The 25,004-nt window shown below is 50.3% G+C and overlaps 1 protein-coding gene across 4 annotated transcripts in view; it reads left to right on the forward strand.

Annotated features, from left to right (window-relative positions):
* ZNF423 (zinc finger protein 423) overlaps positions 1–11,321 on the forward strand; it is a 333,820-nt gene extending 322,499 nt beyond the window's left edge. For all 4 annotated transcript variants that reach the window (XM_038531091.1, XM_038531093.1, XM_038531095.1 and 1 more), the window contains one exon: positions 10,616–11,321. In XM_038531091.1, coding sequence (XP_038387019.1) covers positions 10,616–10,645 — 30 coding nt within the window. In that variant the 3' untranslated portion in view covers positions 10,646–11,321. The remainder of the gene's footprint in view (positions 1–10,615) is intronic.
* The last annotated feature ends 13,683 nt before the right edge of the window (positions 11,322–25,004 follow it).

The following is a 25,004-nucleotide window of genomic DNA, read 5'->3' on the forward strand; positions in this document are numbered from 1 at the left end:
CAAGGGGCAGTCCCCCCAACAGTGCCTGAGATACTGTTAGTGGGTGATGGGTGGGAGGGTTCCTGAGTTCTTAGGGAGAAAGGAAGGCACAAAGGGATAATTATCTAGACTCTCCAGTAGGTGGATAGGGCACACTTGGGCTGGCCTGAGTGGTTGAAGGAGGACTGACTGCCTGGTCCCACTCTCCGAGCTGGCCATTTTGGGGCTCTTGTGTGGCTCTAGGGAAGGAGATTTCCCTGGTTTGCATGTACCTGGCCCACCAGGAAAGATTCAGCTGCATGTGGGGATGCACCCACAGACAGCGGTACATGGGACACACAGGACAGTTCTGGCCTCAACTTCATCTTCTACTCTCCTTCTTCTTCAGAATGTAGCTATGCAAGGTCCCACGATCCTATTCCCCGGGGTGAGGACCTTAAATGATGGGTGCATGTGGTGTCGCTACCGCTACCTCCACTCTGGCCCTAGGGTGTCCGCTCGGCCAGTGTGCTGGAAGATGTTTGGGGCATCTTGAGGTCCTCACAAAATATGAGAGGCCCTAAGCTGGCAGCCTATGGGCAGATTCAACCTGCAAACATTCTTTGATTGGCCTGAATAGTGCTTTAAACACTAAGATTTCTTTATATATTCATATATATATATATATATATATATATATGATTTCATTTATTTATTTGAGTGAGAGAGAGAGAGAGCACAAGTCAGGGGCAGAGGGAGAAGCAGACTCCCCACTGAACAGGGAGCCCAGTGTGGGGCTCAATCCCAGGACCCTGAGATCATGACCTGAGCCAAAGGCAGATGCATAACTGAGCCACCCAGGTGCCCTGGGACATTATATATTTTTTTTTAAGACAGGGAGAGAGGAGGGGCAGAGGGAAAGGGAGGGAGAGACTCCATGTGCACAGAGCCCAATACAAGGCTTTACCTCACGACCCTGAGACCATGATCTGAGTAGAAAAAAAGAGACGCTTAACCAACCAAGCCACTATGTATTTTTAAAATCTGGTTTTCTAGACCAGATGTGAGGAGGACTGCCTCTTTCCAACAAGGCTTGGGTTCTTGGGATGACTCAGTCCCCACCATACCTTACTGCCTTGCACCCGGCCTGGGCTGCACTCACTTGCAGGGTGGACTTGGCAGCCGCGCTCCCGCCCCAGGTTTGGGGGCCTCTGTCCGGGCTGGCTGCGCACAGTCAGAGGAGCCCACCACCACCTCTGGGTCTCCTGGACGTCAGCTGCTATTTTTGCAGACATCTACATTTGCTGTGAGTTTGGTGCCTCCACTGACGGGATGCCTCAGTCTTTCCGAAGTGTTCTGTGTGCAGATCTCTGATTCACACATGCACAGGATGAGATTGGGGAGAGAGACCCTCTCTGGTCTCGGGAACCTGTCCACCCAGAGCCATTTCGATGGAGTTCCAGAATATTTGGTTCATCTGCCCTCAGGCCCCAAGGTGGTGCGTGTGCTTGGGTTCCTGCTCTGCTGCAGCAGGCTGCAGTCATATCTTTTAGGGGTCTGACTTGGGCTCTTTGAGGGCAGGTTTTTTTTTCTCTTTTTTTAATTTTATTTTTTATTGGAGTTCAATTTGCCAACATATAGCATAACATCCAGTGCTCATCCTGCCAAGTGCCCCCCTCAGTGCCCATCACCCAGTCACCCCAACCCCCAGCCCACGTCCCTTTCCACTACCCCTTGTTCGTTTCCCAGAGTTAAGTGTCTTTCATGTTCTGTCAAGAGGGTAGATTTTAATCCATATTTGAGATGAGCTGTACCCTAAGGTCTCGGTTCCAAGCAGCTACTTACTTGGCTGATGTGGTCAGAATGGACTTTCCAGTGACACAGGAGGTTGACGGGCCAGTGGAATGTCCCCTCCACGACAGAACAGAGGTCCAGACAGAGACCAGGCTTATGGTCAACTGGCACAGCATGCCCAGAATCCTTGATTCTCAGCCCTTAGCCCTGAGTCTGCTACGTACCCTGACTCAAAGGGGGCCAGCCACTGGGGACCCCTTCTCCCTGTGGAAAAATGGCAACATTGCTGGCAGCAGATTTTTTTTTAAAGATTTTATGTATTTATTCATGAGAGACACACAGAGAGAGGCAGAGACATAGGCAGAGGGAGAAGCAGGCTCCCTGGGGAGCTCAATGCAGGATTCGATCCTGAAACCCCGGGATCACGACCTGAGCCGAAGGCAGACACTCAACCACTGAGCCACCCAGGCATCCCCGGTGGCAGCAAATTAATGCAGGACTCAGGGTCAGGGTGACTTGGGCTGCTGAGGTGGGGCAGATCCCTAAGCAGCCCTGATGTACACCAGCCACAAAACTCCTGCTTTCTTTCATGCAGCCACTACCTGAAGTCACCTGGTTGCTGGCCTGCGATGTTCTGCACACACAAAGTGACTGGGCACATTTGCATTCTGAAGTGTGTTTTCCCTGAGCCTACTGTCCCTCCAGACGGGCATTATCAGTTTCTGTCTTTTGTTGGGTGACTCCGAATGGGAGCCTGTTTACGGCCTGCGCTCCTCCTAGAAGGCTGCAGGTTCCCTCCTTCGAATCTATCCTCCAGTGAGTTTTATTTCCAAAGCACAGCAGTACAGAACCTGCCCCTTTGGGAATTCATTGGGCTGTTTTTCTCCCCACAACAACCTTTTCTCTTACATTTTCACTCAAAGGAAGATCTTATCCCACTCGTGGAATTGGTCATGGGCCAGGCCACCTGCTGGGGTCTTTTGTGTCCTGGGTGCTGCAGGGTGTTGGACAGGGGCACTCGCCCACCCTCCCACCACCACTGGGACTCCAGAAACCCAGTGGTCAGCCCCCTGGGGACACCTCCAGCAAAAGCAGTCGGGTCCTACAGCTCCCTGTCCCGGGTCCCCGGGTGACTTTGAAGCTCCAAGTCTACTTTTGCAGATGGTTCTCCAAGAAATCACTTCCTCCCCGCAAAGCCAACCCTGTGACTCCCTGGAAGTTGGAATCTCCCTGCAGGCCGGGAGTTCCGGATGAATTGAGGCTCTCACCCGAGAGACAGAGACAGACTTCCCCGGCTAAGCGGGTGCGACGCTCACTTCCTGCTGCTCGAGAGTGGCAGACGACAGCCGTCTCGCTGTCTGGGAGACGGGACTGGGAAAGCCGCACGCACGTCCCAGAGCACCGAGGGAGCTGCTTTTGCGTCCGAGGACATTCTGGGGCTTCGTCCTGGGCCAGTGGGTCACTAGCTTCACCCAGGACCCCGATGCCAAGGAGGGGTGTCGCTTCTCAGGGCAGACCTTGCCGTGCCGTCATACAGATGCGGCCCCGCTGGATGGGGGCCGTGGGGGAACACGGGGTGCGTATGCGTCATGGCCCGGGGCCCCGGGGGAGCGGCTGCATCGCCGGGCAGGCATTTAGAGGGAACCTTGGCCATCACTCACTCCTAATTTTAATGACGTGCATTAGCTAAATTGTGTTCTGAGTATTCATTCAGTGCTGTTTATGGCGTGCTCTCGAGTGCGCTTACCGTTTGTCAGAAGTGCAAACTAGCGAACATACGAGCCTTTAAGACAGGCCATCTGTTCGTCTTAGACCTTTGGACGATTGTCAAACGCTTCTAAAAATAAGTGCTCACTAGCAGAGAGGGGCTGCCCAGGTGATACACAGCAGAGAGGGAAGCAGGGCTGCCTGCGTCTGTGCCCTCCCAAAGGGAAAGGTATAACTCGGGTGCTGGGTGGCAGAGGGGAGGCGAACCCAGGGAGGGAGCCGAGGGCGGTGGGAGGCACGGAGGCCCTGCTGGTACACCTTTTTGGCTGGAGATGAGAGCGTCTCCCTGTTCCTTGCCTTTCCTGTAACTCCACAGCTCAAATACCTTCGATGGCTCCCCATGGCCCAGATTTAAGGGCGAGCTGCCTCGTCTCGCATCACGGAGTCTCATCAATAAGGCCCCCACCTTCCTTTCCAGGCTTGTCTCCATGGCACATACCCTGTGCTTCTGCCAAGCTGAATTATTCATTGTTCCCTCAGCATATGCTGTGCTTTCTACATTTCACAAGCAGAACGGCGCCGTGGGTAAGCGTGTGCTCTACACACAGACTGCATGGGTGCAGATCTAGCACAGCCGTCAGCAGCTGCAGGACCTCAGCGCTCGTCATTCGCTGCCTCAGTTTTCTCATCTGTAAAATAGGGATAGTCGTTGTGCTTAACTCTCAGGGTGGTTATGAGGTTTCGTGAGTTCCTATAATGAAGGGTGGAGAATAATGCCTGGCACACAGTAAACACAGGATACATGTTAGCTATGATGATTATCAGTATCATTGGCACCTCCGGGCCATTCCCCGGGGTGGTGGGGTGGATCATCCTCCTTGGAGAGCTATCTCTGTGCTCATGTGCGCGTGCACACACACACCGCAGTGCAAACCCCAACCAAGCCATCTTCAAAGGGCAGCTGGAAAGCCAGCTTCTTCCTTAAGTACGTGCCAGTCAAAAGTCCTCTCTCCTTAGTCCCTTTTTATGAAATGTCATCCCCTCCTCTGGCCAGGAGCTTGTAAATGGCCAGGATATGGCTTATTCTATCTTCTGTCCACTGCATTGCGTAGCACTGGGCTCCGTGTTTGTTAAATGACCAAACAACAGAATCCCACTTAGCTGGAACACGGCTGCAGTGTCAGCCTGAAGCGTCTACCTTTTCCCCTGGAAACAGAGGGAACATCTTCCCGTGGTTAAGGCAGGTTCTTGGACTTGGTCCTGGCTCCTGGAGACAGCTCTTTGTAAAGCCAGCCTCACAAGAGCCTCCACGGCTGCGGCCCACTCGGGAGTGGCCTAGTGGTGGGCAGTGGGGAGACAGGGCATTGACCGCAGCCTCTTTCCCAACCTCGAACCAGAGGGAGGTGATGTAGAGTCAGGGTGAAGCCAGGTGGCTTCTGCAGGGGATGGAGGGAGGGACTTTTGGTGGGTGGCTGCTAAGCGTTCCTGCATCCTTAATTTGCCACGGGGATGCGAGAGCCTCCTTCTCTGGTGCCCCTTGAGAGTGAGGGTCTCCCCGTGGAACTGTGAGCTCCTCCAGAGAACTGGAGCCTCAAACTCTATATGCCAGTGCACAGCTGGGGCCTGACATCCGGGGACTCTGTGAACAGCTGTGGAAGAAGGACTGAGCGAATGAGTGGGTGAATAAATGGAGGAGCACATACCTTCCTCCCCCACAGAGTCTCCCTGCGCCGCCCCTTCCCACCAGATACCCCACTCTGTCCCCTGGTGGGAGGGAGAGCAGTGGATTGTGAGTACTGAGGCTGTGGCCAGGGGGCTTGTGGGGAGGGGACAACTCCTGTGGCCGACACCTGCTGCTCCAGGGACGAAAGCATCCAATCTCCGACATCTCCTTCCCTGTGGAGGAGGAGCTGCGAGAGGCACAGTGTTCAGACCATCAAACTTCCATGCAGCTTCCACCGCAAGTCCTGCAGCATTTGCGGTGCCAAGGCGGCCCAGGGACCCAAGGAGGGAACAAACAGCCCTTCTCGCACTGAGCTCCCTGCCTGTTCAAGAAGCTCTCAAGGATACCATTTACGGAGCACTTTCTCCTGGCCAGGTCTGGGAGGAGTCCATGCACATTATTTCCTGAGTCCTCAGGGCCTCTGAGGAAGAGGCTCTGTTATCACCACCCCTCCCTCTGCCAACCCCCAGAGGTCAAGGAACAGGCCTCGGGCCACGTGGCTATGAAGTGGCAGAGTCAGGATTCAAACCCAAGACTACTCGTCTCTGCCCTCCAAGGCGTCCTGCCTCCTTGTGATCACCCAGGGCCAGGTGAGATGCTAGGACCTTCCAGGCACTTTGTCCCAGAGTAGCTGGAGCACAGGAGGAGTGGCTAAGGTGATACCCAAGAGTGACGCACAGGGCAGAGAAGTCCTCTCCAGCCTATGCATCTCAGGGTGTGTGGAGAAGTCTCTTGTTGCTTCACAGACCGTGTCTCCCAGGCCAGCGGGTGGCCAGCACCTCTAGTCTCCCCTACTCAACACTGTGGTGGGTGGCTGTCAAAAGGAGACCAAGCAGGGTCCCAGATCAAGGGACAGAAAACAGAGCCCGGACCTCAAGAAGAAACCGCTCTTGTGGACCAGGGAGGGTTATGATGGTGTGCACATGCGCGTGTGTGATCATGGTGAGGCCTAGAGTGAGGGACGCCTCCTGGTTTGGGTGGAACCAGAATGGGACCAGGCCAGAAGCTCGGACTGGCCCATTCAAGTGTGCATCAGCCTTTGGGGAAGGAAGGTCCAGCAACAGGCTCCATGCTCCTCCCATGTTCCCTGTGTGCCCAACACACACCCTGGCTTGGGCTCTAGATCAGGGTCATTTTACTGCTAAACACCCAGCGACAAGCGTGGTGGCTGTCAACTGGCAGGGATGCAGTGAAGGTTTGCTGAATGAATGAGTGGCCAGGTAAATGAATGCAGACCCGTAACAAAGGGCTCCCGGGCCTGAGCACTCTGCTGGCAACGGACAACTTGCAGGGAGAGAGGTCTCAGCAGGACCCCGGATGCCGATGGCACGCCATCCTCTCGCCCATCACTAACTTGTGTCCCCGGGGCAGGTGACGCAGTGCGCCAGGCATAGGCACCCAAAACAGGCCCTAGCAGGAACCTCTCTCCACGAGAGCCGCATGCACTCTGCTGAGGGAATGCATCTCGGCCGCAACCCAATGCCCCCTGTCGCCTCCCTCCCTTCCCCCCGTTTTATTTTTCTCACCTGCTTCTCGGCCCACACCTGCGTCTCCCTGGCAGGCAGAGAGGCCCTTGTGGATGCCAGGCTTCCCCTCTGGGCGCCTTCCAGTCCTTCCTGGCTCCCACCCCAACCCCATCCCCGGCCTTTATGGTGCCGGGAAGTGTTTATCTGCAGGGTTGGTAGTATCTTTAAAAAACGATTTTCTTCCTTCTCCGAAGGGGCTAAATATAGCACAGGCATAAATAGAGAAATAGACATTAAGCCAAATGCCCTTGTGAGAGCCGGGAGGGTGGAAGGGACTCTAAGATGGCTTGATGAAGCCCCCCGCCCCTCGAACCATGGCTCCGAGCCGCAGGGTAGGAGCCGCGGGTCTTTGGGTTTATTCAGCTGTGCCGATCGGCGGTGGCTCTGCCAGGAGCCGCTCCACGCACAGGTGTGTGGGGTGATTGGTGAGTCCTGGTGACGGGTCCCCGCACCCCCTCTGCCCTCCCAGAGACTGCCCTCAGCTCGTGGAGGAGCGGATGCCCTCACCGGCCGAACACCTGGCCTCCTCAGCACCCCCCAGCACACACACTTATTGGGTGGCACGGACCGGTTCTCTCTCGCTGAGCCGCCATCTGCCCCATTAATCCTGCACAAACGTTTGGGTGTCTGTGTCTTGAGTTCGCCCCCCTCCCCCGCCCCCCCATCAGGCCCCTTGAGAGGGCCGGGCCCAGCTGGAGTCTTCCCCTACCCCGCACTGTGCCTGGCCCAGAGCAGAGCATCCAGCAGGTAGTTAATAACGCAATGCTGGATGAATTCTGGGGCCTGGCCCCCTTGGGGCATCAAGTTTCTACATTTCCATCTGCTGTGACATCCTGGGCTTTTGTTCTTAGAGAACTTAAGGGAAGGAAGTTTTACCCTTCTGTCTCAGAACTCTCTGCGGAAGTCCTTTCTTGAGTCTAACTGAAGAACTGCCTGCTATTGCTCCTCAAGAGGAAAGGCCCACTGCGGTTTTCACCTGAGAAGTGGCATCTATTCTCATATTTTCCTGACCAGTGGTCCTCAGCATAGCTTCCCGCCTCCTGGATTTCTCTGCCAGCAGCCCGCGGAGGAGCCGGTGTGGACCACGTGTGTTAAACTGGCCCTGTTCTTGGCATCCTGGCAAGAGGCTGTTTCATTATCCACAGATCCTGGGATACCTCCGTTTGCTTGTGCTGGTGGCGGGTGGTCCTTGAGCGTTTTGTAGAGATCAGATATCATCTCTGGCTTTCAGCTGCTTATGGAACAGTCCACGTTCAGGGGCATCCAGGGCCTCCACCGTCTCCGTCTGAACCCCTCCCAGGCTGCCATGTGACCTCTGCGGGGGTCATCCCACCGGGGCCTGTGTTTGCCAGGCTCATTCGAGCCTCCATACCTTTGTCTGTGCTGCGCCTTCCACTCAGAATGCTCTCTCCCCTTTCCACATATGTACTTCCTACCCATACACTTAGTTGTATATTTATCCTTCCATTGATTCCTTAAAAAATATTTACAATGTCTACTTTGTGGTGCAACCATAATTCGAGGACAGAAAAAGAACTGTGTATGTTTATCCACCTCCTCCGTCCTCCCCACCCCCCACCCCCACTCCCTCCTACATAAAGAAGGACCTGACCACACTCAGATAGCACTGGCCACATGGCACTGTTAATTGACCGGCTGTTGGCAGGGGGGCAGGGGGAGACCCCCACTCGTTCCTGGCTGGGCAGCTGTGCCTGCCATGTCACCACTGGGCCTTGTGTGCCCTGCCCGGGCCAAGGACTGTGGGGCTGAGAAGGGAGGTGATGCCTTCCTGTCTGCAACTCAGCAGAGCACACTAGGCTTGTACTTGGGAGGCACGTAGATGTGTGGAAGGTGGGTTGGAAGTGCCTTGAGGGGCTTGCAGGGAGGGGTGGCATGTGACCATGTGCCCAGAGGACTCCAAGCGTGGCTTGCTTGGCAGGGAGGAGAGGGGAGGTGAGAACTGAATCACCAAAGGCTTGGAAGCTGGGTGGATGCTTTGCTGTAGGGTGGGTCTGGCTCCCCGCAGGACTGGCTGCCTGTGCTCACACAAGTGCAGGGAGAGGTGCCTCGGCTGGAGGGTGGGCGTTCCCATGGAAACCGCCGCATCCCATCTGTGGCCTCAGACAACCTGCCTTGTGCCTCTGGGTCCGTGGCACCCCCGCCGAGGTGCCAGGCCACGCTGGCAGAGTTTGTCCTCATGCCCGGTGTGGAGTGTGGATGATCCGTGGACTGGAATGCCCAGGAGTTGCAGGGCACTGGAAGCCTACCTTCTCGCCCCAGGCCCTGGCTTTCTTGGATTCCAGTTGCCTGGTTCAACCCTGCCTGATTCCCAGCTGGATGACCTTGAATCCGTCACTGAGCCTCTCTGAGCCTCATTTCCTCATCTTACCATGTCCTACCTTGTAAGGCTGTTGTGAGGATTGAGAGAAATGTACCTCTGACGGCATGTAGCACGTGTGCTTGCTTGATCCATACCCAGGAGCCCAAGGAAAGGGACAGCGGTGGTTGGCGCTCTGTGCCGCGGGTATCAGCAGGCATCTGCTGTGTGGGGACAGGGCACTGCCTCTCCCTGGCGCGGAGCTTGCCGTGAGGGTTGGTGACATCACCACGGAGGCAGCAGCAGTGCCGGCAGTGGGAAGAGGCTGCCACAGGGGGCCTCCAGTGCCATGGAGTGGGGGGTGCTCCAGGCCCCCTCCTGTGCCCCCGCAAAGCTGCAAAGCTGCCGGGCATGGGACATCCTCTGGTGGCCCTCACAGCTCAACCCGGAGCCCAGGAGAGACGCAGCGCCACGTCTGACCTCTGGTGGTCATCGGCAGAGCTGCAGACTGGCAGCTCCGGGCCCCAGAGGAGTCACTGCCCTGCCTGGGTGGGGGGAGGCAGGAGCACCCCCCTCCCCCTGCCCCAGACCTCACTCCTTGTGACTGCAGGTCCTGTGCTGCTCCAAGCAGGGCTCCTGTCCCCTGGGTGCATTTTGCTTCCTTTCTCCAGGTGGCAAGAGCTTGAATACTACCTGAGGCTTTGATGAGATGGGTCTGGATTTCAAACAGGGACCACTGAAAAGAAACAAAATCACTCTTAGAGGCCAAATCCCACCCCCCGCCCCAGGCCACTGGCTCCTACAACCCTGCTGGCCGAGGGAAGAGGTGCCCCGGGCTGCGGTGAGAGGGAGGCTGAGAGGGAGGCGTTTGGCCGGAGGGGCCCACCTGGGCCCTGGCTGCCCCGGGTGGGTTCGGGGGACTTGGGCAGACCGCACACGCCTCTGGCCGGAGCTGCTCACGTGCCCGGACTGGCAGGCTGCCTCCTCCAGCGCCCTCCCTGCCGGGTGACCCGTCCTCGGCCGCAGGCGCCGCTGCCGCCCGCCGCCTCGGCACGTCTGTGCCACTCGGGTGTTTCTTGGCCGGAGAGCCGCGTGGCACATCTGCTGTCTCCCTCCACGAGGCTCGGAGCAGCTCCCAGGAGGGACGGAGGGGGGAGTCTGGGGAAAGCCTGCAGGCGATCAGATATAATTTCCTCCTCCTCCTCCTCCTCCTCCTCAGAGCAAAAGGGAGATAGAGAGGTGAGCAAGGCTGTTTTTAATTCCTGCCACCGCCACCCCCTCCTGGCATGTCCCCTTGCCCTCCCTAGAGCCAGTCCCGTGGTAAGACCTGAACGGTCTTTAAAAAAAAAAACAACACAACAATTTCTAGAGAGCCCAGGTTGGCAGCAACAGGAACCCATCCCCGAGCCCCCGATCAACGTGGCGTCTTGGCAGCTGTGTCCCCCGAGCACTTTTTCCAGGTTGCATTTTGTGTTGTAATAATCGAGCCGCTTTTCTGTGGCTCCCGGCGTAAATGCACCGAGTGGGAGGGGCCGGGCCTGCTCTCCATTCTTCTGCCCTCATGCGTGTCTCCTTTCTTCGCCTTTGCAGAACCACACGATGAGCCAGCACGCACAGTGAGGGACCGCTCGACAGGACACCTCTCCGCAGAAGGCTTGCCGGAGACGCCGTGGGGAGGGCCATTTGAACATTACATCCAATCAAAGTGTCATTTGCAACCCAGATGTAAAACTCTAATGATTTGGCCATGAGGCGCTGCTATTATAAGCAGCTGGAAATGAATATTAATGGCAGAGATTAAAAGTATTCCATGCTCAGTATTTTTTATTGTCCTGCTACAGCTAGTGTGCTTTTAGAGTTTCCGCCGAAGACTACATTTCTAGAGTTAGAGAAACCCGCTTTTTGAGGCTATTGTCCTTTGTTCCTTCATGTATTATATTGATAGTTTTTAAAGAAAAAAAAAAGGATTAGTGTGATTTTTTTTTTCCTTTGCTTCTTTTTTTTTTTTTTCTTTCTTGTTTTTCTTTCCCCCCCTTCGGTTAACTACTTTTTAATTGCAATTCTAGGTAATTGTGCATCGTGATGTGATTGCTTGGCTATTGTCTGAATATTTCCTTTTAATTTTTTAATTAAAGACTAATGCTTTGATTGGATTTGCCAGTTCACCGGACAGTGATTAAAACTATGTAATGAATATAATCGGTTTCAGTGCAACTGGATGGTCTGCTTTTAAATGTGACTTAATCTGACTGCAGTTACTAGTACAGTTCAATAAAGGGAATCCATGCGATTAGCATCGGCTGCCTGGTTCTCTCCTCCCGGCCTGGGGGTCTGGGGCAGAGGTGGGGTGGGGTGGGGAGACTGTCGTCACCCATAGGGTGCTGTGTCCCTATGTGAGTCCCCATGGGATCACGGGGCCTATGGGGACCTGCACACCACAGACCCAGCTTCCCTTGGGAAAGAGGACACATAGAAACCTAACACGCGTAGTCTGGATCAGGTGGCAGGTGGCCACCGAAGTCAAAACAGAAGGAACCCTTAAAGATGAAATACTCTGATCTTTTCATTTGTGGAAAGGAAGCTCAGGGGTAAGTGGGCTGACCCATGATGTTTCCTTGTTTCTCCCACTGGGGATGGGCAGGTGGTTAACCCTTACCTGGCCAGGACCCCAGGAGGGACTTGGATTCCACTTGTGGCCAAGGTGTGAGGACATGACAAGAGCTGGGGGTAACCCTCCAGTCCCATGCGATCCAGGGCTGGGGGCGCTGCCGAGCCGAGGCAGGTGGGAGCCGCCAGTTTGCAATCCCAGAGATCAGTGGGACGTGGAAGCGCTGAGACCTGTGGCCAGGGCCAGCCAGGGCTCTAGCGGGGTAAGAGGCAAGTTCCTACACCAAAAAATCTCAGGAGGCCCCCCACCCCCGTACTTGCAAACCCCAAGAAGGGGTGTTTCCTGACATTTGACATCCTAGTTGCCTTGCCTTCCCCACCCCTCCGTCATGCTGGTGCCTGACTGACTTGCCAATCAGAGGCCGCGGCTTCAGAACCTGCGTGGGGAAGCCCTTGTTAACTTTTCACAAGGGGCAAGAAAATTGGTTATTACCCTCTGCAGAGCGGAAATGAAACAGGCAGACAGATTGCACCTAATTACAATGTAATACAAAGTCACGGGCATGGAATTTGTAGCAATTATACCCAGCATCTTCTGACTCCCATATCAAGGGGCTTCTGGTGACCTGTAAGAGTTTCCCCCCGTGGCCACCGCATGTAAGAATCTCACGTGGGTGGGGCATTTAGTTTTATAAAATGCCCATGGCACCTGCAAATCAGGGCAGACTCCTGCCAGTGGTGGGCCAAAGGGAGCAGTCACCCTTGGAATTCCTGGAAGTCGAAGGCAATGAACTTCAATATTTAGTCCCCTGGAGACTTGGCCGTTTGGGGGGAGACTCAGGGCAGGCACGCTGTTCCCCAAAGTGTGGCCAGCCACAGTCCGGCCCGGTCCACAGCTAGGCTCACCTTAGAGACGGCACCAAAGGCTGTGGGCAGGACCAGCACGTTCCAGGGCTTGCCAGATCACCGTCTCTGGGCCCTCTCCAGCTCCAGATTTATCCTGAACCCCATGGAGCCCAGGTGAGTCCTCGGTAAGTACCAACAGAAGATTTGATTTGACGGTTGGTGGCGTAGGGCTAAATTAGTCACTGCCCCCATTAAAAATACAGCGGGGGGTTTAAGAGCTTTTCACGCCATGTGGGAATCAGCAGCGAAGCCGGCGGATGCCTTGGGTAAGGAGAGAGGCGGCCTAGGGGACCGCGAGGTAATGAGGTTTATGGCGATGACAAGGCAGCCAGGGAACCCCACCGACTCCCCCCTCGCCTGGGCCCATTGTTCTCCGGCTGGCTCTGCCCCCACCCTTCTGCTGAGAGCCCCTCGTGACTTCGTGCAGGGAGGGGGCTCTACGGGGGACACGGGGCCCTTACAGGGATTGGTGTTTGTCACCATCAGACAGTATTGGGGTGGGGGTCGTGCGGGGCTATGTGCCTGTGCTTTGGAGACCAGCCCCCACCTCACTCCATCAGAGGATTTGAAGCTGGGATGAGCCAGTTTACCTCTCAGCCCAGAGGGGCCTTGCAGGGCCACGGGGTGTGTGTGGGGGGGTGGCTTCCATGCTGTGATGCCCTGTTGCAGGGCTGAAGGCTGGCAGTGACATGGTGGTTGTTGGGAAGATGACAAAGCCAGGCCTCTCACCAGGAGGGCCCCTCTCAGCCTGGAGGGTGCTATGGAGTCAGTGACTGGTAGTTTAGATGCTGGCATGGGCAAGGTGACTTGAAGCTGAGGGTTCACTATTGCTGTATTTGCATGTACAAATTAGCAGTTTCTAGTGCTCTGTGGGTGCAGGAATTTTGCCCAGGCTGAAAAATGGACTAGGACACCTGGGCCCCAGACTCCTGCCATTGGGTACCTGCCTAGAGCTTCTGGAAGCAGGTGGATAAGGGTTTTGGTCTCAGTGGGGACACCGCCATAGGAAGAATCTTCTCAAGTTCCCCCAGCCACAGACCATGCTCCTCCTACACTCACAGTATGTTTGATATTGAACTTTCCACCTTTTAAAAAAGTTCCCTTCTAGAATATGCATTCTTAAGGGTGGGTTCTGTACCTATAAGCATTAAGGAGGTAGGACCGAGACTTCAAGCCATTAGTCATCCAACCAGCAGGTATTTCTTGGGGATCCTTGAGGATACAGAGATGGCCAGGCAATGTGGCCCCTTCCCTCATGGGGTTCATGGTCACATGACACCCCTTTAGCAAGCAAGCCTGTCAGTAAATACCTCATCACACATCGTTACAGGTGCTATGATGGACAAGGACTGTAGCTGTGTGAGATGAGTAGGGACCATGCCAGAGGCAGGGGTGCAGGGAGGAAGGCCTTGCTAAAGAAATGACATGAGCTGAGACCTGGAGAAGGAAGGGCCCCAGGGAGAAGCCTCGAGTTGGAAGCAAACTGGAAGTATTCTCCGGGGTCTCTAGTTATACTGGATTTCAATTTCAGATGGTTTGAAACAAGCCCAGAGAATTTCAGAATCTTGTCCAAGGTCATACGATTCAGGGTAGAATTGAGACTATAATTTGGGTGCCCTGCCTTCTAGCCTTGGTGTCTGATTTCCGTCTGTGACCACCTATTTATTGAAGAGCAAAGTGAATAGTAGCTATTATTATTATGAATAAAGTGGCATACTCTTGGAAAGAATGCTAGCTCTCCTTTTCCTTAATAAATTGACTGATTTTTATCTGAGCAAATGTTACCTTGGAGAAGGTGTCGGATTATATGTCCTATCCCTCCTAAAAGTTAGGTGTGGGGCAGCCCCAGTGGCAGTGGTTTAGGGCCACTTTCAGCCCAGGGCATGATCCTGGAGACCGGGGATCAAGTCCCATGTCGGGCTCCCTGGATGGAACCTGCTTCTCCCTCTGCCTGTCTCTGCCTCCCTGTCTCTCTCTCTCTCTGTGCCTCTCATGAATAAATAAATAAAATCTTTAAAAACACAATAAAATAAAATAAGTTAGGTGTGGCCATATTACTATTGGAAGCTATACTGGTTCTGATAATGGGATATAAATAGAAGTGCTATCCATAAATTCTAAGAATTCTCCTTACATGAAATGAGGTCATCCCTTTCCCTTCCTGATGGCTGGAATGTAGATGCAACAGCTGGAGGTCCAAAAGCCATTTTGAACCATGAGGTAACCTGGAAATGGAAGACACACATGGGTTGAGCAACAATATAGAAGGAGCCTGGGACTCAAACTGTGCCAAATGCCTACCAGCTCTGTCCTGCTTCCCAATAGGTTTCTTAAACTTGAGAGAGAAATAAACTTCTTTCTTAAACCATTATCATTTGTTTTTTTTTTATTGTAATTGAATCAATTCTTAACTACTATAAGTTAAAATATATACATACGTGGCTTCCAAGTAAGAGTAAACTTAGAAGGTTTAAGGAAAGGGCATGAGATGGTTAAAAATATCTAAAGGTTAAGAGAACTCAAGGACATACTATAATCAATATCTACTTGGCCAGTAAGTACATTGGTTTGGGCAGATCTGGGCTGGTCTCGGATTAGCTTGGCTGACCTGAGCTGGGTTGTCTGGCGATTATTACTATAGGATGGTCTTGGCTGGGATGATGGGGGCACCTTTACTCTGTTCTTCGTGTTTTACCCTCTGGCAGGGTAGCCTGAGCATGTTCTCATGCCATTGGCCCAGGGCAAGAGCAGAAAGGAGTGAGTGGTTTGCAAGCTTCTGCTTGTACATCATGTTTGCTCGTGTCACATTGACTAAAGGAAAGCTCACAGCCAAACTTAGACTCCAGGGCAGGGAAATGCACTTCACCTTCTCATGGGAGAAGCTGCAAGAACTAAGGGGAAAGGGCTGGACTCGGAAGGATGGGGAATTAGGGCCATTAATATAACTAATCTACCATGGAGCTGAAAGGCCACTTTTCCTTCCACCCAAGGCTAAACCTGGTAATAGGTACCATCTGTGACCACAGTTTTGGAAATGGGCAAATCGAGGTAGTCCAGCTTAGCCTTGGGGGATTGGACATGACTTTCGGAGAAGAGAGGCACCCTCAAAAGATTAGTCTCCCAAATGCTTGCCACCTGTCAAAGAATTCAAAGATTCACAGGGCCACTATTTTTACAATTTACAGTTGAATTTGGTTCACTCAGTCTTCCTAGGACACTGGCCAAGGATTATATACTCTGCATGGCACATTCCATTTCAGGGAATAGGAGAAAACTCCCAACACTTAACAGAGACTGAACATTTATAACATGGTCTTGCTCAGTCTCTCTCCAGAAGCACCAAATGGCTTCAGGTCTGCCATGCACACCCCAGCTGTTCCCTCCTCTGTGCTTTTTCCTCATGCTGTCACCTCTGCCTAGAATGCCCTTCCCGTCTCTTTTGCCTGGTTGGCTCCCAAGTTTTAAACTCAGCTCCTTGAACTCATTAAGTTCACTAAACTTAAGTTTAGTAATTCTCAGGGCCAGGACCTGGGTGAGGTGAGGTGAGGGAAGCACCCACCTTGGGTGCTACAATTCAGCGAGATCCAATAAACTCAGTAATCAAGATAAACAATATTTTAATGCAATATTTTAAAAATCAAATTGGCAAACTGCAACAGGCTGGCTGCCTGTTTTTGAAAAAGATTTGTAGGAACCAGGGCTGGGTTAGGGTGAAGCCAATGAGGCAGGGTCATGCAAATGCAGCATTAGATCCTGTCTTTATTTAAAATGTTGCTATTTGGGGGTGCCTCAGTCTGTTGGGCATATGGCTTCAGCTCAGGTCATAATCTCAGGGTCCTGGGATCTCCCCTGCTCAGTGGAGAGCCTGCTTGTCCCTCTCCCTCTGCACCTACCCCTGCTCGTGCTTTCTCTCTGTCTCTCAGGTAAATAAATAAAATCTTTAAAAATGTTGCTATTTGGGGGGCACCTGGGTGGCTCAGTCAGTTAAGCATCCAACTCTTAGGTCTGGCTCAGGTCATGATCTCAGGGTCCTAGGATCAAGCCCCACATTGGGCTCCATGCTCAGCACAGAGTCTGCTGAGGTTTCTCTTCTTCTTCTGCCCCTCCCAATCATTCTCTCTCTCTCTCTCTCTCTCTCTCAAATAAATAAATAAATAAATAAATAAATAAATAAATAAATAAATAAATAAAATCTTTTAAAATGTTTTCAAAAACGTCACTATTTTATTCATTGTGGTTTTTTGCATTAATTCTGATTTTTTTTTTTTTTTTTTGGAAAAACATTGCATTAAAGTATTGCTCTGAGTTATCTGGCAGTCACTGAAGTTTTGTCCTCATTTTACCCTAGTCTCTGGCCCCATCCATCCTCCAGGCAACCTAGTCTGACCCCCACAGTTGGGTAAAATGTTCTAATAATAAGAACCTTGATAATACCCAATGCAAACACTATCATTGGGTACCTGCACACTTTTATAACTGTCTCCAAACTGTGTATCAGTCAGGATAGGTGAGATTATGGCACAGTAATAAAAAGGGCCCGTGTTATAATGGGCTAACACAACAAAGATTTATTTCTCACTTATATTACGTTGCCATCCTGGATCTTGAGGGGGATTTCTTCATCATGGTCCTTTAGGAAGGCCAGCTCTGGGAGCAGCCACTGCCACAAACATAGTCAATAATCAAGCTGGAGAGAGAGAACTTGGAAGGGTCTCACGCTGCTAATTCAATACTCTTGCCTGGGAGTCACACACGCACACGCACACAGCACTTCAACCCACAGCTCATTGGCCAGCAGCTGTCATATGGTCCTACCGTATCACAAGAAGTCAGGACGTGCAACCCTGCCATGAGCCCGGAACAACTAAGAACAGGGAAGGTTTGGTAAATGGCACTAAGAACTACATTCTTCCTCTCCTCTCATCCCTTACTGTGATCTTTCTGAGGGCGGAGGCTGACTCATGCAGCCTGCACAGGATCTGGAGCAGACACATATTTACTGAATGTATGCAGAAATTGCAAAAGTGGATACATGACCCTTAAAAAGGCCTAGGGGAGGAGAAAGCGTGGTGTATATGAAGAAACAGTACAGCCTAAAGCTCTGGATTCAGGATTCAGCCCTCAGCTTTACCACTTATTAGCTGTGTGATCTCCAGCAGAGTACTTAACTTCTCTGAGACCCAGTGTTTTCATGGGCAAAAATGGGGCAGATAGCAAATAGCCTTAGGTCACAAATTCATGGGAAGTTGAAATGAGATGAGAACGATGATGACATTAAAAAACTATCACGTGAGCATTTACTCTGTGCCCCGCATTATTTGAAGCGCCGGTACAGGTATGAATTCATTCAATCCACACAACATTATCACGTGGGTACTGTCATCCTCTCTTTAAGGAGGAGGAAACCAAGGCGGAGAGCCTAAGTGACTCTAGCTGGGATTCTAACCCAGGCGGTCTGGTTCCCCGGCCCTGTTTTAAGCCCCAGAAGCACTTCGGCAGAGCGCACAGGAACGTGCTTTCTCATCCCTGGGGCTGATGCTGGGTGTGGGTCCACCGGGGTCTGCGGCGGAGCCTGGCCAGGGCTGGTCCCCGCGAAAGGGGTCTGCACCTGCAGCTCTAGGACGGGCGGTGGGGACCCAGCGGCTCGCCCCGCCCCGCTCCCTCCCCTGAGCCCTGATTGGCCAGACCGGGCGCCGGCCCCGCCCACCGGCGGCCGCCTCGGGCCGCGGGCTGAGCGCGAGCCGCGCGCTGCGGACTTATTTGTAGAGTTATTAATTACTGAAGGGCGCAAACCGTGCTTCTGTGCATAAAAATATGTTTGAGCAGTTTCTACTTAAACTTTAAAGAGAACGTTAATCAATTTTATCTTAACAAAATGACCTTAAGCAGGGAAAAAAAAAATTGGTGTTATTTGCCCAAACAGGCAAATTAATTTCTCTCTCTTGAGAAATCTGAGAAGTTTCCAGAAATAGCTATGCATAATTTACACCTGCCCTGGCCGCTCCTAGTTTAACGCCAAGCCCAGTCACGGGCCTTACCCAGCCCCAGGCCCACAAAGAACAAAAACAGATCCTTGCAAAAGCCCTGTCGTGCCCATGCCTGTGCAGTCAGTAGGCTACTCAGTGCACCCCCCCTCCTTCTCGCCATCCACACCCCGACCTTGGGAAAAGGCGCTGAGGGTAGAGGGCCAGGCAGTCTCTGAGGGACCAGCCCAACCTGGATCAAGGTCACTAGGAGGAGAGGGACAGCTCCCTAGTGAGAGGGCCTGGGAATTCTCGGGACACCTAGGAAGGGTCTCCAGCGGATAACCAGGCTCCCTTCTGAACACCTGCCTGCTTACTGCTCTCAACCGCCCACCTCCGCACCCTTGAGGGATTCCCAGGTTGGCAGGCTCCAGAACCTTCAGCTGAGCCTGTGTCGTAGTCCAAATCCATGGAGGCACATCCCAGACATCTGCTGCTTGTGTGTGTGTGTGTGTGTGTGTGTGTGTGTGTGTGGTGCAAGCGCTCTGCCTGGAGTGTGGGCTTAGAGGCAGGGTGCACGGGCCACTGGAGCTGTGGTCAGTGTCCAGGCCTGCCTTCAGCAGCAGTGTGAGCTCTGGCAAGCTGTCCAGCCTCCCTGGACCTGGGTGACCTCATCTGAATGTGGAGCTTGTGCTCTTCCTGCCTCCATAAGCTGCTGTGAAGATGGAATGAGGATCCTGGGAGGTCTGCTAGGGAGGCGGCATTTTGTCTTACTGTCTCTGCTGTATTCCCAGCATCTAGAACAGTGCCTGAACACAGCTGATGCTCAATGAATATTTACTGACCTAGTGAATGGATTAAAAAATGCCAAACACAGTACAGCAGGCAGCACCCTCCCACCTTAGCCATGGGATCTATGTTCTAAGACCCCCGGTGGATGCCTGAAACCAGATATAGTACCGAACCAGATACATGCTGGATTTTCTCCTATACGTGCAAAGCTACAATAGTCTAATTTATAAATTAAGCGCGGTAAGAGATTAACAACAATAATAAAATAGACCAATTGTAATAATATAAACTGTAATAAAAGTTATGTGAATGTAGTCTCTCTCTTTCTCTCTCAAAATATCTTATTATATTATACTCACGCCTCTTCTTGTGATGATGTGAGGCGATAAAATGCCCAGGTGATGAGATGAAGTGAGGTGAATGGCACAGGCATTGGGACCTAGCGTTGGGCTCCCTGACCTGACAGTATTTAGGAGAAGGATCCTCTGCTTCCAGACACAGGGGACTGCAGGTAACTAAAACCCCCCGGAAGGTGGAAGGCAAACCCTGGATGGAGCGGGAGCGGGACTGGGGGGACGACTCTAGCTGTTTCATTATTATTACTAGTAGTATTCTTGCAGCAGGATTTTTTTATTTCCCCAACATAAAATTTGATCATCATAAGCAAAATTGTTTTTCAAACTGCACTTGCCCATTAGCTATCCTTATCGCACCCTGAAGATTCTGATAGGATCATTTGGAGGGGAGAACCCCCTTTCTCTCTTCCCTTCAAAATCACCATCTTGCATCTTGCAAGTGCTTAGTCCATATTTATTGAATGAATAGCTGGGAGCCCGCAGCAGGAGCCACAGACTCAGGGCTGGGAGAACAAGGCAGGCCAGGTGAATGAGAGAAATGCAGGGGTGGGGGTGGGGGTGGGGATTGGACCACAGAGCTGGGCAGTAAGTGTCCTTCTCAGGGAGATCCAGGTGCTCGCTGCCCTGTGCGTTGCAGACACAGGTTGCTGAGATTTTCTAATTTTTGAGGAGGAAGAAATCCAGCTTTTATTGTGAAAACACCTCAATTTTTTCCTCCTGGTAATTACTTCAGAGTTTAATCTAAAAAAACACGAAAGCCACAAAATGCAGGTGTGCCAAGGAAAACGTTTCCTGGGGCTGCATTTGGTCATGGGGCCACAAGTTCAAGACAATGCCACAGGGGCTCAAACTTTGGGCACCAAATAAGAGAGGGAAGCATGCAAACAACTCTATTTTAGGTCACAGAGAGACAGAGCAGCCAGGAAAGAGCTGAGTTGGCTCTAAGGGCCCTCTCCTGGATCGTGGGCTGCAGGTGGAAGTAGGAGGGCACACCTTGCTTTTCTCCTCATCAGATAGATTGGTCTGCTTTCCTTTCTAATGTCAGGGCCTGCAGGCAGTCAGAGCTGGATTTGCAGGCTTCTCTCGGCCTCAGCTTCCTCATCTGTACATCAGGGATAAATAAGCTCTCCTGGAGCCGTGACAGATCTGATGAGATGACACAGAGGGCTCTTAGCATGTTTCCTGGCTGGCACCTGTAAGGTGAGCATAAAAGCAGATGGTCACCTCATTCCTATAGATAGGCTGAGTGCTCGAGAGGCATCAAGAAAATTGTCATAGAAGGAGAGAGGCCAAGGGGAAACCAGTTTTTGTCTCTGAATTTCTGAGGGATGATCCGGCAGCTTCTGATGTGGAACAGACAACCGCGGAAACAGAGGGAATTCCAGGGCTCTGAGTTGATACCAGGCTGCATCATGCACACATGGAGTGGGGCCTTAGCTGTGTGCTTCTCATACAGAGCAGCAAGCACGGGGTTGGGAGTCTATGCTCTTCTCTGTCACATCTCCGTGTGACTTTGGGCACGTCCCTTCCCCACTCTGGGCCTCTGGGCCTCAGTTTTCCCATCTGTACAATGAGAGGATTGAATCAGAAGCCCTGTGAGTTGATCTTGGCTTTAGAGCTCCCTGTGCTTAGGGAGCTTCCTTGGGAGGCCTGGGGCCTGGAATAGGGCTCAAGAATGGCTTTTTTTTCTCTTTTTTTTAAGATTCCATTTGTTTATTCATGAGAGACACACACAGAGAGAGAGGCAGAGACACAGGCAGAGGGAGAAGCAGGCTCCATGCAGGGAGCCCGATGTGGGGCTCGATTCCTGATCTCCAGGATCACGCCCTGGGCTGAAGGCGGCACTAAACCACTGAGCCACCAGGGCTGCCCTTGAGAATGGCTTCTGAAGCTATAAATGGGGACAAAGATTCCTCTACCTGAGGCCAAGGGGATGATCTGGGGACGTGCCGCACTTGGCAGTACTTTGCATGAAGGGACAGTTTTATTAGCTGATGGTTCTTAAAGTCCTATGGAAATCAGGGGAGAAAATCAGGTCTCAGAACGTGCCGAGGAAATTACACTGGACCTTCTGTCCTCTTAACAAAATAGAGCTCCAGGTTACCCCCTAGTAGGAGAATTTCTTTCCTGGCACCCTGAGGGCTCCTGGCTGGGCTCCCAGCTCTGCTCCACACCCTGGCCACTGTGTCCCCAACCATCGTGGGTTTTGCTACCTCCTGGCATCTCTGCACCCTCATTCGTTCTTCTCCAGGGCCCAAAGAGAACCCATAGCTTCTTCAGGGCTTAGCTCAAATGCCACCACTGACTGTGGCACCTGCCTAGATTTGCCATCACTCCAAAATCCCCACAACATTCACGGCAGTGGAAGGCACATGGGTGCTGCTTGCTGAATTCACAGTCCTGACGGTTATTCCTCATTTTCTTTATTCTCGTTTTAGAGCCAGGGAAGGTGGGGCTCAGCTCTATCAGCAGGCGGGTGGTAAAGCCAAGATGTGAAGCCAGGTGATTTGTCTGTAAGGCTCAGTTCTAGCCAGACAAACCATGTGGATGCTCAAAATAAAGTGATTTTTTAAATGTAGTGATTAAATAATAGAAAAAATTTTAAAGTATTCAAAAGGATGTAAAATAAAAATCATTAAAAGAATCAACTATTCTCCCATTTTTCCAACCTAATTCCTTGTAGAGATAGTCTATGCACATGAAAACATACATTGGTTTATGTCCCTTATTCTTTCTTTCACAAAAATATGTTACTGGGCACATCGTCTTCAGACATACTTTTTGTTCCTTTATCAATAGCTGATCCTTTCTTTTTGTGTTAACACACACAGATCTCATTTTTTGGGGGGAAGTTTTTCAATTACAAGTTCAATTTCCTAAATAGTTATAAATTATGTACAAGGCTATTCAAATGATCTATTTTATATCGGGCGAGTTGTGATAATTTGTGTTTTCAATTTGTGTTTTTTATTCACGTCATCTAATTTGTAAAATTTGTGTGTGGAGAATTGTTCTTAGTATTTCCTTATTATATTTTGGATGTCTGTAGGATCTCCAATGATACCCTATTTTATTCCTCATATTGGTGCAATCAGTCCTCTCTCTTTTTTCCTTTGCCAGTCTGGTTAGAGGTTCATCAATTTTGTTGATCATTTCAAAGAACCAGCTCTTTCATTGTTTCTCTTTGTTGTTTCTCTGTTTTCAAGTTCATTCTTTTTTGCTCTTTATTATTTCCTTCCTTCCGGTTGCTTTAGATTTGGTTTGCTCTTGTTTTTCTTGGTTATTGAGATGGAAGCTTAGAGTATTAATTTGAGATTTTATCTCTTTTCATATATATGTATACACATACACACATACATACACATGTTCAGTGTTATACGTTTCTCTTTCAGCTTTGGCTGTGCTCCCTAATTTTTGTTTTTTTCAATTTCCTTCAGTTCAGTGCATTTTAAAAATTTCTCAAGACTTCCTTTTTGACCCAGGGATGATTTGTAAGTATTGTTTTCCCTGTTATCTTTCTGTTACTGACTTCTGGTTTGATTCCATTGTGGTTCGAGGACATACTCTGTAATTTAAATTATTTTAAATATGTTGAAATGTGTTTTATGGCCCATAATAGAGCCTACCCTAGTATCTGTTCCATGGGCATTTGAAAGTAATATGTATTCCACTATCATTTTATGGAATGCTTCATAAATGTCTGTTGGATCCTCTTGGTTGATGGTGTAGTTGAATTCTATATGCTGACTTTCTATCTAGTTACTCTACCAGTTGTGGAGAGAATGTTTTTGAAGTATCCAAATATAATTGTAGCTGTGTCTGTTTCTTCTTTCAATTCCATTAGTTTTTGCCTCACATTTTGCAGCTCTGTTGTTTGGTATGCATACACATATAGGATTCTGTGTCTTACCATTAGAAGTGGATTAACCCTCAAATTATTATGTAATACCTCTCTCTGTTTATGGTAATTTTCTTTGCTCAAAAGTCCGCTTTATCTAATACTAATATAGCCACTTATGTTTTCTTTTGATTAATGTTTGCATCATATATCTTTTTCCAACCTTTTACTTTCAACCTGTGTATGTCATATATGAAATGAATTTCTTGTAAGCAGCATGTAGTTGAATCATTTGGCAGTAATCTTTTCCTTTTAATTGGAGTATTGTATAATTTATACTTAATGTAATTATTGATGTGTTTGGGCTTACCTTGGCCATTTTTTTAAAAAAATTTTCTGTGTGTCTGTTTTTCATTTTTTAATTTATTCTTCTCGCTTTCCTACTTTGAACATTCTTTTAAAGAATTTCTTTTTGGTTTGCATTTGGTAATTTTGTGTGTATCTTCTATAGTTTTTAAAGTAGTGACTCTAGACATAACATTAGATATATAAAGTTTATTAAATCAACTAGTGTCAACATTTTACCAGTTCTAGTGAAATGTAGAAACCTTACCTCTTTCATCCTCTCTTATTTATAATGGTCTAAATCTTCTTTTACATATATTTAGAACCATGTCAGACAGCACTAAAATTTGCTTCAATCAGTAAGCATAATTTAGACAATTCAAGAGGATAAGAAAAATGTATTTCCTATTCATATTTTTGCTATATGTTGCCCTGTCCTTCCTCATGTCCCTGGATTCCTTTTTTTTTTTTTTTTTAATTATTTATTTTCCGTTTAGAGAGTTTCCTTTCACCATTCTTTATGGTAGGTTACCTGGCTACAAATTCTTTTAGCGTTTCTTCATCTAAGACTACCTGGATATAGCCCTCTTCCTATATCCCTGAAGAATATTTTCACTGGATATAGGATTCTGACGTGACAGTTCTTTTCTTTCAGAACCTGAAAAATGTTGTGCCATTTTCTTCTGACTTTGATGATTTCTGATGAGAAATTCAGTTTTATTCAAATTCTTTCCCCCATCTAGGTGAGATGTTATTCCTCTCTTACTGCATTTAAGATTTTCCTTTGTCTTTAATTTTTAGAAATTTGACTACTATAATGTGTCTTGGTGTGGATTTCCTTGGGTATCCTATTTTAGATTTGCTCAGCTTCTTGAATCACATCATATATTTTGCTAAATTTCAGATTCTTTCAGCCAAATACATTTTTTAAAGATTTTATTTATTTATTCCTGAGAGAGACACAGAGAGAGAGAGAGAGAGAGAGAGAGAGAGAGAGGCAGAGACATAGGCAGAGGGAGAAACAGGCTTCATGCAGGGAGCCTGATGTGGGATTCTATCCCGGGTCTCCAGGATCAGGCCCTGGGCCAAAGGCAGGCTCTAAACGGCTGAACCACCCAGGGATCCCCTCAGCCAAATATTTTTTAACCCAACTCTCTTTCTCCTCTTTTTTC

This window comes from Canis lupus, chromosome 2 (genome assembly GCF_011100685.1).
Source record: "Canis lupus familiaris isolate Mischka breed German Shepherd chromosome 2, alternate assembly UU_Cfam_GSD_1.0, whole genome shotgun sequence".
NCBI lineage: Eukaryota > Metazoa > Chordata > Mammalia > Carnivora > Canidae > Canis > Canis lupus.